The sequence below is a fragment of the Taurulus bubalis genome (genome assembly GCF_910589615.1).
Source record: "Taurulus bubalis genome assembly, chromosome: 5".
Taxonomy (NCBI): Eukaryota; Metazoa; Chordata; class Actinopteri; order Perciformes; family Cottidae; genus Taurulus; species Taurulus bubalis.
In genome coordinates, this window is record NC_136593.1 from 18,925,050 (window position 1) to 18,938,360 (window position 13,311).

The 13,311-nt window shown below is 45.2% G+C and overlaps 1 protein-coding gene across 1 annotated transcript in view; it reads right to left on the reverse strand.

The window, feature by feature from the left end:
* cdh4 (cadherin 4, type 1, R-cadherin (retinal)) overlaps nucleotides 1–12,146 on the reverse strand; it is a gene marked incomplete at its 3' end in the record, with an annotated part of 176,150 nt that extends 164,004 nt beyond the window's left edge. Inside the window, exons 1-2 of the mRNA XM_079218426.1 lie at nucleotides 12,090–12,146; nucleotides 10,723–10,834 (exon numbers count right to left, since the gene is read on the reverse strand). Of these exons, the coding sequence (XP_079074552.1) occupies nucleotides 10,723–10,834; nucleotides 12,090–12,143 (166 nt within the window). The 5' untranslated portion in view covers nucleotides 12,144–12,146. The remainder of the gene's footprint in view (nucleotides 1–10,722; nucleotides 10,835–12,089) is intronic.
* Nucleotides 12,147–13,311: the final 1,165 nt, after the last annotated feature.

The following is a 13,311-nucleotide window of genomic DNA, read 5'->3' on the forward strand; positions in this document are numbered from 1 at the left end:
CCAACTCCTCCTTGTGTTTCATCTAACACGCTGCAGGGCCTGAAGGTGGAAGAGGGTCTTATATTGTTGCCAACATCCACCCTAGCTCTACGATAATGAGCTCTACGGGCCCAGAGCCTGACCTAAGCAGGAAAAGCTATTGGTTAAAAATAACAGTCATGGTCAAAGCATCACGTGGTGCTCCAATAGTTTAATATAATCTCGGAACAGCATTTCAAAAAATGCAAATCAAGCTGTGAATCACCACATGAAATCAGGAAACCCAGAAGATATATCCACGGACGGTGGATGTTTATTCATGACAGGTGAGTTATACACGGTAGGCCTGTGGCCATGAAGGAAAGCACAACTTATTCAACCAGGACGTTTAACTCGCGGCTTCATAATGATACTTTCAGAGAGCTGCTCAGTGCTTTCCATGTCTAGTTAGAGGGCAGACGGCTACATTAGAAATGACGACACCATGTTCACCCTGTAACCTGTGTGCTGCAAACCAAAAGCCTGCATGCTTATGTGCAGACGGGAGATATTGTATGCAAATTGCATCGGCATAACAAGCTCTCTGCTTGTAGCAAACGCAGGCACCAGCAATAACTGAGCACCAAACAACGAAGCTGGTGTCCGACATCTTTCATTCGTCTGCGGCAGCTCTGACGTGCCATCATTTGGCCTAGTCTTGATGCTAGATTGGTTTACACAGATATAAATTTGACGCTGCATTTAAATAGGTGCCTGGCTGGAACAGCTATCATTCACTTTGCCACAGCCCTGTGGTGGTTGTAATCATAATTATACGGTAATATGGCTGCATCTGTTATTTTGTCTTTTTTTCTTCTTTTACCCAGGCAAAATGTTCTGTTCATGACAATAAAAAGGCTTCTATTCCCAGAGGCCACAGTTAGTCAGACTGCCTCTTATTGTCTTACTGTCGGGTTGTGGTGCAGAGCGCAAACACTGTCACCAACACCGCCGCACCCCTCTTCCTCCTCCTCCTCCTCTATGCCTCTCTTCTCTGTTGGTTCTCAGAGCTATTATTTTTATCTGAAAACCTATACGAAGCAACGGAGAGAAAAGAGACAAGAGAAAGAGATGGAGAGGGGAGGGGAGAGGCACACAGAGAGAGACAGAGTGGAGCAGGGGAGGAAAACTGTGATTCTTCTGAAGCTGTGATCGATGCAACCAGCATGTGTCTGCGTTGCACGTTGCCAGCAGAAAAGGAGGGCTCTATTGATTTGCTCCCATATTTCAATCAAAAAAAGTGGGCTCTCAACCCCAGGTTTTCCTCTGTACTTCTATGAATTACCAGCCTCTTACGAAGTAAAGACGTGGAAGCCAAACGTCGAGCTTAAGCATATTTGGAGAAAAAAAAGGAAAAGAAAACTCCATCTTGTCATACAGAGACGACAAAAGACTAGTTTGTGAGTGCAACTGGGACATCTTCGGCATGTTAAATATATTACACGTGAATGTCTGACTGTTGCTGCCCGATGGCTATAATCTTCTCATGGGTATTTAAAGTGCTCCTCTATCCAATTCACAAACAAATACATCAAGAAGTGAGAACCGGTACAAAAGGCACAATCAGATTATAAAAATAAAAAATAAAAAATTCTTTCTTTTGTTCCCTGGCAGGTTAACTGTGTGCACGTTCCCCAGCAGAGATCAGAAATATACAAGTCTGCCGATCAGGTGGATTATTATCATGTCGACCGAAGCCATCAGGAGGTCAAAGCTAATAGGATAATGGCACAATTAACATTTGGGCAGAAACCTACAGGGGCCTCTGCTACTATGAATTAACATCTACGGCAAGTGCTAAGGTGCGTGTGTGTGCATGTGTGTGGGGTATGAGTTGCCTCTATGTGACCTGCTCTTGTGCGAATGCAGCTCTAAATATAAATCGTTTGGTGTCTTAGTCTTTGAGGAAATGGGATTCATAAGGGAGGGAGTCAGAGGTTGCGTGATGAGCTCCCGTAGGTTTCGAGTGAGAAAAAAACAGACAGAGACAGACTGACAGGCAGCTGAGATAATGTGTTCATGGTAAGAAAGCAAAGTAAGCAATAAAAACATAAAAAGATTAAATTCTTTCTCTGACATTCGAGCTGGTAATGTAACCGACAGGATTAAGTCGTGTAACTATTCTACGGCAGAATATCTTCTGCTTATTCTGGTCAGCAAAGCATATTTGCAGATTTGTCGGCCTCCCACAGACAAATCTGCATCACAACAGGATGGAGCATGGTCCCGTATTGTGATTTCCAAATCAGCCATCTGAATGCGAGCCAGAATGAGCTCCCCTAAACAGACAGTCTGCGCAAAGTGTGACTGAGTTCCCTCTGCTGTAGGTAACAATCGCAGATTTTTTCGACAAAGCAAGCTAGTCATTGCTTAGAAGTACATTTAGAAATCTCGCCTATAACATGACAACAAGATAAATAAAAACAGCTTCCTTTAAATCCTAATTGGAAAGGGAATGGAGAGTTGCAAATCAAATAAGAGGAGATGAGCTGCATAGGAAATAGTTCCCAGCAGTGGGCATCCCCAAGTCACCGTGCAAATAAGTCCGCACACAGCCCGCTTTTTAGATCAAAATAGACAGCAAATTGATACAATCAAATCCAAAAAGTGCTGCCGCCATAGGAGATGCAATCCTCCCCTCCTTTTTTTCCATGATGGAGTCAGGATTTGTGTTTCTATTATATTTTATGGTGCCATCGTTTCCCAAACTGTTTCTTTTATGTGCCTCAGAGCCTGGTGGAAAATGGCAGAGAAGCTGTATATCTTTCAACACCAAGGCTAATCTGCAGCACGCACGCACGGTACACACGCACACAATCACACACACACACACACACACACACACACACACACACACACACAGTTTATATGCTGCTGTGTATGTCATTGTAGTTGCACTCATTCATTCGCTTTTTAAAACGGTGAATAGCAGCAACAGTGAAACCAAATACACTCTGCTAGCACTTGGCAAGTTTTTACTAGTAAGAGGTACAATAACAGTTTTAATCCTTAAAATAGAGTCTAATGTAAGGAGTCACGCTCCCGTGCATCCTGATGCGCTGTAATGCACTCTAACCAAGCAGTTGAGTGGCGTGACAACGTTTGCCTCTCCGACAGCCAGCTTGTGAGTGTGGAGCGGAGCTGCAATCAAGAGTGCAAATAATCAGATTGTAAACCGAAGATTATGAGAAAAATCAAAACTGCCATGTGGAATATCAACACAGAAATGTGCAATTTACATTTCAGCAGTCGGTGGAAAATGTAATTTCACATTGAAATCTCAGTAAAAATGCAGAGGTGTTTTGGAAATGAAAGTTGTTAATTAATATAGGAATACAGAAAACCTTCCTTCCCGTTTGATTGACAAGTGTATGATTTTACCACAGGTATGCCTCTCTCTCTCTCTCTCTCTCTCTCTCTCTCTCTCTCTCTCTCTCTCTGTGTGCTGTATACCTCTCTCGCCCTCGTCCCTCTCCTTTGCTTACTAATGAGCCGTGAGATAGACAGCTGGATTACTGGGCTGGTTTGTAATCCTTTAATTTCTCCATTTAAGATAATCACTCTCTGGATGGGGCGCTGCCTTCAAACACATGCACAACATATACGGTGTTCGCATATAAATAAACAACTGTGCGTTCGCGCATTAGGCGAAATTGAACAAGAAAATGTGGTAAAAACAAGAGTATGCAGGCGCCCTAATCAAACATGGATTCCAGGCTGAATTAATCCAAAGGACAAAGTAAAGCACAAGCCGCTCTCTGACGAGGAACCTTTTTGATATTGGAGTTTGTAGAAAAAGGCATCTTGACAGTGCAGTCTTTTAATTAAGGCGATAGAATATAGCAAAAGCCCCATGGCTTCAGAAATGGCTGGACACTACAACACAGAGAGGCCCTCTGGAGATGCATTCAGCAGCTTAGAAGGATCTATGTGTTGAGTCAAGCCAAACGTAAATCATTTTGATTGGCCCGTGTTTTTCATCTCCGCCGGTGCTGCAGACTGGGGACATGAGCTTTGGAGAGCATGAGAGGTCAAGTGGCAATGCAAGGTCAAACCGCTTGGCCGTGATTCATCAATAAAGTGTCACTCTGAGCCCCTGACTCGGGAGGGACGAGGGAGAGGGGGAGAAAAAACAACAACAAAAAGGTGCAGCTGCACATGAGGCGGAAGTTCTCATAGATCTCACAGCTCATTGCATATTGTAAAATGAGAACATGGAGATCAGCTCGTTGGCTGACGTAAATACCAGTTTGGCCTGGGTGTGTTCAGTGGGCCGGTGGCTCTGGTACGTGTTCGCTTGGCACGGAAGACGGAGGGGTTGGCCGAACAAATGAGGAGTGCTAACGAGAAGAGCCGCCTCGAGGAAATTCCAAAGTCGTCTTTGTTTGCGTGTCGTCTTCTTAGCAGGCGTGCTAACATTAGCCACGGTTAGCGCCAGATCAAGTACTTTATTGCCATAGCAACATGATGGGTTTGAATTTGTCTAAGTGTGCTCACTTAGAGACAGAGAAATAATATAATACATGAAACAAAGAATAAAATGGGAAATAGGTAATACCCACACCGATAAAATAATCATGAAAGCATTAAAACGAAATGGGTAAAATAAAATCCAACACTTTGTAGCATCGTAGATAAAATACCGGCACCTGTCGGGAAAGCAGCGGCAACAGCAAACGACCAACGAGATAAAGTGCTCCAAGTGCGTCACTGTACAAAACCGCCTCACAGTTATTTAACCTGCCGAGTGGCCAGCAGTGCTGTGTTTGTGGTGTTAAGGCGGCGGACAGCTTGTTTTGCTATGAGTTGGAGGGTGATGATGTGTGATCCCACCAGCTTTACAGTGGCTTGATGGCGGGCGACTGGAGAAACTAGCTGGCAAAGGTCACATGGGTGGATGAAGAAAAATCAAACGTGGTCGACACAGTTTGTCAATTCTGGCTTTGTATCTCCCAATGTATTTTATTTCTCGGAGGAAAAGAGCTTGGAACGACTCAAAGCCGATCGCGGCTTTGAAGAGCCGCAATTTCAGACTGATGATAACGGAAATGGAAAATTTGTTCAAAGTGAGATTTTTTCGCATTACCTTCTGACAGGCGAAGGTTTGCACTGAGCTCTTGCTCTCTTCTTTTCACTTTCTCTTGCAGGGTTGCTGTCGATAAAACCCTGTCTTTTTTTCCCTATTAATTGTAATAATAATGAAGCATCCAATAATCCACCTTAATGAACTGGTAGATTGTGGGTTACACTTACAGCTAAAAGGTGAAGCGAACGTCTTCTGGTGGGAAATTTTTTTCATTTCTGCGTTGCAACAACAAAGACCAATAGAGTCTTGATCGAGGCCACCGATCATTGAAAGACACCGAAGATGCAAAGCGCTAATACACATTGATTGTGAGGGAGGGTGGCCAATCAAAAGACGGTTTTCGATAAATAATGCAAAAGGTATTCACAGAAAAAGTAAAACACAAGGTCGTTGTCGGTAGATACGGTGTTCATTTCTTTGAAAGACCGCTTTTCGTTGCTTTCTTTGATAGTGCATGTAAAGAGAGGCATCCTTAATCTGTAATTTGCAAACATGTTCTAAGAAATGAGAAAGAAACACCGCTTTAAGCTGCGTCCATGAATTTTCTTTTCCTTTTCTTTCCCTTTTTCACAAATGTGCCCTTGTCTCAATTTCAGAAGAACAGTAGTCTTTAGTTCCTCCTCCAACAGTCTCTTTCTTATCCATTAATCCCTTGCCAAGGACTCTCTCTTTTTTTGGCTTACACCATCATAAGTGCCTGCCTTCTTCTTTTTCCCCCCTTATAATAACCCCATGATTTAACCCACAGCCGCCAGCTCCTGCATCCGCATGAGCTGGCGGTTGAGATCTGATGAGGTCTGATAACATCGCGGTAAGCTCTGTTTGAAGGTCAGAATTCAGGGCACAATTAGCCCACCTCTGTTGTGTCAGGAAATGTAGATCCACTGCGTAATCTCACCCGGTCGAGCGCCAACAGAGGCGCTTTAAAAAATGCAGCAGGACTCCACCGGCGGCTTCTCACGTCTGCGCGTAATGAGGTGGAGGTGAACGATAGCCGTCTCTCAGTGGGCGCCTGATCATGGAGCAGCAACACCGTCCGAGTTGTAATGAAACTTCTGTGAGAGCGCGTGCCATGACCCAGCGACCAACCAACAGGCTAAAGCTAATACCTGTATACAGCGAGAGGAGCTCAGTGGAGATCAGTGTACTAGAACTAATAAAATTTCACATGGAAGCTCTGACAAGAGGCAATAAGATTTCTGCCGACAGCCGGTTTCCCATCTATCAAAACCCCCCTTTTTTTTACTTACCTCCAGCGCGGAAATGACTACAAAACAGGATGAAAAGGATTGTGCTGTGGCATGTACTATATCTTGGGTGGCTTGCTTGATGGAATTGGCTCAGCATGTATGTCATGTTGTGGGGAGTTTGAGGGATATGGGAGCATAGCGTTAGGTTTGGTAAGAAGGCAGGTGAGATAAAGAGAAATGATGTGGCTCATCTTCTGTACCTGTATTCTATCAGCTCGCCACAGACTGCAGGTCCTGGCTGCAGAGATGAAAGACTCTCTGGAGGACAAGAGAGATGTTCGTGAGTCAGAGGGAAAATGGCATCCCGCTTATCAAATGCCTGGGAAACGTAATCCCACACCCCCCACCTCAGTTCTTGGTGCTGGACGTACTTAAGAAAGCCCTGTCACTTTGGATAGGAGGTTAGGAGTCAGGAGTTCTGCACAGCACAGCGACCGCCGAGCTGGCTATCTCAAAGCAGATATGGCTCCTTGCCAGATAGTCTAATTGGGGTCGTGTTACAAGTCATTTTGTGTGTGTAACTTTTAGAGATGGAACTGAACAAAAGGAAATCCACGCCGAGAGCGTATAGCTGATGGGAGGCGTGATCCTCCTCAAATTAATCTTTTAGATTAAAGTACAGCGGCTGCATTTTATTTTATTTTTTACTGCAATTGAAAGGCCCATTTTTAAATTAAAAGCCCTGGGATGAAGGAAGAGATTGCACATTATTTTATTTTTTTCACAGAGCGAGTTCATCCTGATTCACGAGACAACACAGGCACCGAAAATGAAAACAAGCCTGTTCGCTCAGAAAGGGCCTTGTGGAAGGCGGGGTGCAGATATCGTATGCTTGGTTAAGGAGCACACACATCTTGTGAAGCCGTCTGCCAGAAAACATTTAAGTATCATCAGTATTTATTTTTTAATCTCATTTTGCCCACAACAAAGTGGACGTCTGCTGCATTTCTAAAGCCTGACGGTGAAAAACTGAAAATGATTTCTCTCCCAAAACAAGGTTTCTCCAATCCAGTAAATCCATCAAAGTCATTTTCTTTGTCGTATAATCTCGGCGACATAAAGCAAAATATTCAGTGAAGACAGGCATCTAAAATCACACGGAGCCGTGTTGTTCACTGTCTCTCAGGACCGGCCAGGGTTAAAGGGTGAAACTCATCACTGCGGCCTTTTCAAATATGCGTTGACAGTGACTTAAAGAGACACCTTCATGACTGAACTGTGTTTCAAATGGATTTCTTTTGTGCCGAGGCCACGTCCCCTTGTCCGTGTTCCTAGGTGTCTGTTCCGGCTCTTGGAGCGAGGTGATGGTTTACACAGCGATGTGCAATCACTGGAATATTTCTTTTCACGGCTTATCTGCCCACAGTGGGAATCTGCACGGACCGCGACTCGAAGCCCGGCTGTCTGCTCGCCAGTGTGCCGCGGCCTCCCCCTCCAAACCTGACCCAGCTCTCAGACACACATCTCCATGGGAGCATGGGATGATTTATTCAGCACAACTTAGCGGCAGCGCAGAGATTTGGGAGTTGGTTCAACAAAGGTCCCTTTTTATGGTCAACCACAAAGCAATAACCGCCGTTTTGACCTGTAAAGACAGCAAAGATTGACCGAAGGGGGCACTGAATGATGCATTACGATTCAAAAATGACCTTTCCAGTATTGAGCAGACACTTCATGTTACTACAGGGGACACTATATGGTTAAAGGGCCATACCAATGTTTTTCACTAAATGTAGTGGACTTACTGTTATTTAAATCTCTGAGGACTAAAGGTATGTTTTTTTGTTTTTGTTTTTTAAATGTTGGTGCAGTAGCACCTGATGTATATGTGGTTGGTTTATATATGGTTTTGTTCCAAAAACATTCAAATTCAACTATGTGAGAAGGGAACATCCCACACTGCTGTTATACTGCTGAGTGCATTTTCTTGGCTATGAATGATCTCAAGTCTAAAAGGTGGGGAATCAGAGAAGAAAGAATAACATGATCCTTTGTGGGTTGAGAAAATTCACCTCCCTCCAAAGCTCCTATAACCATGTAAAATAAAAGATCAGTGTTTTGGTCTTTTTGAGCAGAAATACAGATCAAATTGCAGGTAGGAGTGCCCTAATGACCTGGATGAAACCGTGATCTGCAACAGCTTTGCTTCACATGTAAAACACTAGTGTGCCTTGGATAAAGGGCAGCACTAATGAAGACTGAGATAAAAACACCTGTGTGGTCCTTGAAGCGCACACAATGGTGCCGTGTGGAGCAAGAGCCCCGAGGCATTTGTTTTTTTCTATCACGTTCAACAAACTCAGATTGGTGAGAATGAATTTTAGATCCAAAATGTTAATCCGACCCAGAGCACCTGCACACGATCCAAACGATAAAACGGAGGAAAAACAACTCCCGCTTCAACCTCAGCATGATAAAAGCTGCTGCGTTGCACACATTGTTCAGCGACTGTAAACGAGAGGCCTGGTTCCCACTGCATCTGCTCGGCCAGGCCTCTGTCGTCCTCCCCCCATCGCTCACTGTCTCTCTCTCTCCAGGGAGACAACAGCCGCGGACCACAGCGGCCCGGCAACCCCATAGGAGCATCCCAGACCCTCCCTCATCTCGTCCCCCGGCCCATTCATTTTCTTGGAAAGTGACAGTTTCAGGTTATGCATATTGTGGCGTCAGTCTTTAAAAGCTTCATCTTCCGCTTTGTATCCTACTGTCTAGAAAACAGAGCTTCAGTGCATTCATCATCGCATGAGGACTTACTGTAAAGCTGCTGCATCCACCGTCCCTTTGAGTGGCCAGCTGGGAGGACGGCGTGGCTTTCAGATTGATTTCCACGAAGAGCGAACGCAGAGGCGGATAAAACCAAAAGCAAGAGGCCGAGGGAGCAAAGCCGGAGCCGATGTAGCACATCGGGTAAATCAAATGGATGCAGTTAAACCTCGCTGTAGCCTTTTTAGCAGCTAATATGAACACCAGGACACGTCACATGTGTGTGTGCAACATGCCCCCCCCCCACATAACACACTGAAACATATGTTATCTGTTAACAATGTTTGGGTCAGTAAGGGCGCCTGAACCCATTTTAAAACCGGCAGAAGCCTTGAGCGCCGAGCCCCTTCAGGCAAACTCGCTCCCCACTGACCGGCTGCACTGTCCTTGTCAGCCTTCTAAATAACAAAATAACCTCCAGAATAAGCCAATTGTTTTTGCCCGCAGCCGGGAAAATGCTCAAACAGCTGTTAGAATGAGAAGGCCATTTTCCTCCTGGCAAACCGCATTTCACCTAATAATAGACAAATAGTGTATTTGGCCATAAAGGCAGAGTGTCATGGGAGAGCTGAGGTTATTGTACAGTGTTGAGCTGTTGCCCACAAGTGTGAGGAAATAGGTTAGAGGAAAGAAATGGGGGGAAGTGCAGAACAAACTTAATACTGGGCTCATATTTCTATAAAGCAAGTTAGGACTATCCACGAAATGCTGAGGAAGTCATCATCCTGGAAGTCGAGATAAAACGTGTTCTTTGTTATAGAAGCACATCCAGCTCACGTTAAGGTCTTGTTTGTCCGTCAATTATGCAAAGTGGGTCCCCCCGGATGCGAAAGAGTGGGATTTTTATTATTCCCATTATGGCAAAGATTCACCAGCAAACAGGAGATGAACCTCACAGCAGATTCAGCGCACTGCCTGCTCTGCAAGGAAATGGAGCGAACGAAAACAGAATTGAATTCTTCCGAGAAACCAGAAAGAATAAAAGGGCCGGCTCATGTATTACACCGAACAGTGGGAATAAAATACAAGTTTTGGGCTTCCAGCTGCAAACACGCAGAGTAGGGAATAAGCCACTTAAATGATTCTGCTTTGTCAGCCTGCTGCTTAGTCAATCAAAAAACTAAGTAATGTATTTGGTGTTTTTTTCCCTACTGCAATCAGCGTAATAGGTGTTCGTGAGTGAGTGAAACTCCATATAAAATGACAACTTTTGAACAGAATGTATTACACACCGGCTGTCCCGTCATGTTTAATCACATCCCAAGATGTAGTTATTTTTTCAACCCAAGCTGCATCATCATCATCATCATCATCACCATCATCAGCATCACAACTGGATCTTTCTGCTTGAACGCATCTGTGCTCAAGACAAGCTGCTTATGTTGCACAGACACAACCAGAGAGTGTTGTGACCTTCTTTAGGAGTGATGGAGCGCCCCGCTCCATAATATATGTCTCCCACACACCACAAATATACACACACGTGTGTGGACACACACTCCTTCACTCACTCAATCACACCATGAGGTCTGGGGACACATCTGGGTAGGGGGAGAGAGAACATATCATCAGTGAATGAATGAGATCCAGCAGCGGCGGGCTCACCTTTGAGGATGCTCTGGCCGTGCAGCACGTCTCTGGAGACGATCACTGTGTAGAAGTTCTGGGAGAAGCCCGGTCGGCACGGGGGCTTGAGGGGCAGGCCCGCCTTACTCCCCTGAGGAATGAAACAAGACGGGCTGTTAAGCATTGGCCAACTGACTTGCAGCCACAGGGTCACAATCTGATCCTGCAACCTTTTTTATAACCTCTTCAGGTCTCTCTGGATCCGGTGAGTGATTCGGTTCGGACCAAACAGCCCGCCGGCACTTTCACAGTGTGTAATAATAGTCACCATGATCCCCATTACAGATGTTGCCGATCGCACGTTGAGCGACATTAAAAAATGATCACACAAGTCATGACAATGACGTCGATGATGAACCATTAGAACTGTAATGACTATGGCAAGCAGCAAAATGTTGGAGCTAAACGTCCATACTGCATGCTGACTGGAGAGAGAGAGAGAGAGAGAGAGAGAGAGAGAGAGAGAGAGAGAGCACAGAGTGTGTGTGCATGTGTGAAAGAGACCAAAGAAAGATGTCAAATGCTTTGAATTATACTGTTGATTTATATGCACATTGCAGGCACTCGGTTCCTCCAGCAGGCATTTCATTCTCCACAGAATGCAGCAACATTCATCACGTCCATTCCTGTTTTCCTGAAGGATATATGTTGCACTTTGTTGCATTGTACAGGCAGCCCAGTGTTTACCCCGGTAAACACATGAAGCAAGCTCAACAAAACCACTGCAAACATCTGGGGGGGTTGAGGAGGGAGCTGATTTTAGAGCTTTTTCTTTTCTTCTTTTTTTGTGTTCATAAGTTTGCAAATAAAGTGAGGTAAACTATTCGTATTTCTGTTTCTTAAAAAAAAAAAAAAAAAAAGCATCCTTCGCCTGAAGCACTAAACCAAATAAGCGAGACGTCAAGTGAGCCGTTATCAAGACGTGTAGAGCGGGAGAAGTGCGTAACGGGAAACGAAGTTGATCGCAGCCAGCAGAACGAGCAGCCCCTCCAGAAACCACTGTCCTCTGCAATAATGCACTGCAGCTTATTGGGCGAGAGGATGGAGAGGCTGGCGAACAGAGTTGCTAGAGACTTTTTTTCTTCTTCTTCTTCTTTTTTGTATGTGTCACCGCAGTTAAGACAAGAACAAATCCTGACCCTAAACGTCGCCGAATTAAGCTCGATTACACGCATCATGTTGCCTTTAGCGCAGCGCTGCGGGGGAAAGTGAGTAGCTCTCACACACAGACACACACACGTATACATACACACAGAGAGACACTTCTCGTGGGCTCACACAGTGAGTAAGCGCCACGGCAGTGCAGCACTTAGCCGGAAAGACGTGTAGAAACGAACTCATCTTACCGAGGATGCGCCCACAAGTAAGGTGCACGCCAGGATGACGCAGCCAACGTTCATCTTTGCGAACTCGCGTGTTAGGGGGAGAAGGGGAGAAAAAAAGAATGATAATAATCAGAGGAAGAGATGAGTCTTCTTCGCCAAAGACACCTCGGTAATTCCCGGAGAGCCCTGTTCCTTCGTCTCGAGTGCGGAGCGAACGACCGTCCCCACTTGTCTGGCGCAAAAGTGCCGCTGAGGAAAGAGGGTACTGCTGCTGCGCTCCGTCCGGAGGAAGCCGGTGCCCATTGGATAGCCGCGTCACTACAACCCCTCCCTCCTCCCGCACGGCGGAGCAGGCAGTGCGCGCTATCTGCGCCTCAGACGGCTCCCCGTGATGACGCCCCGCGCGCTGTTGGGGCTCTGTGGGGAGGAGAGAGAGAGAGAAGAGAGAGAAAAAACGCATTTTCCGGGCTATTTAGATTCATATTTTCACTTCAAATGGAGCAAAGGCGGGTCCGGCGGTGTGAGTGACGAGCAGCCATGCGAGTCCCTTCACGTGTCCGTCAGCTAACTGGAGTCTATTTCACACCCGAGTTACCCTCTCTGCCCCTGATCCACGGTTTAAGTACGGCAAGAGCTGCCGGGTTATGAGCTTTTTTATTAAAGCTGCCATGATAGACCACTGCGGGATAAGAATGTATGCTTCAAATGAAATAAAAGTCCAACGAATCAGTCCCTTAGGTTCAATATTTAAGCATTCATACTGGATGTTTTTAATACTTCTTTCTGATTTGGGTAATTCCGTGTATTGGCATAAATGAGGAGTTTTCAGACGCTCTCTTAAAACGTATCACTCTGCTGGAGAGAGGAATGTGTGAAACCAGGAAGCTTTTTATTTTTATTTTTTAAAGACACAATTTGAGATTTATAAAACTTTAAAATATACATTAGGCTGATAGATCTACAGTTGCTGTACAGTCGTGTGAAATGGAGCCTTGGGAAAAGTGTGAACTGTCCCTTTAACTGGTCTCACGATTTAATAATGTTGACATTTCCAAAGCCTCAGATCAGTGGCTTAATTTCCATATCTGAGAGGTCATGACAATTTAATCCCATCAAAAGGAATATGACAGCATTGCGGTGCCAATCAACTCGGCCCAGCCTGCCCCTGTCACTGCCATTCACTTTGCTGCTTTATTTGCAACCCTAACTCACACAGTATTGAAAATCTGTCCCTGTCTCTCGG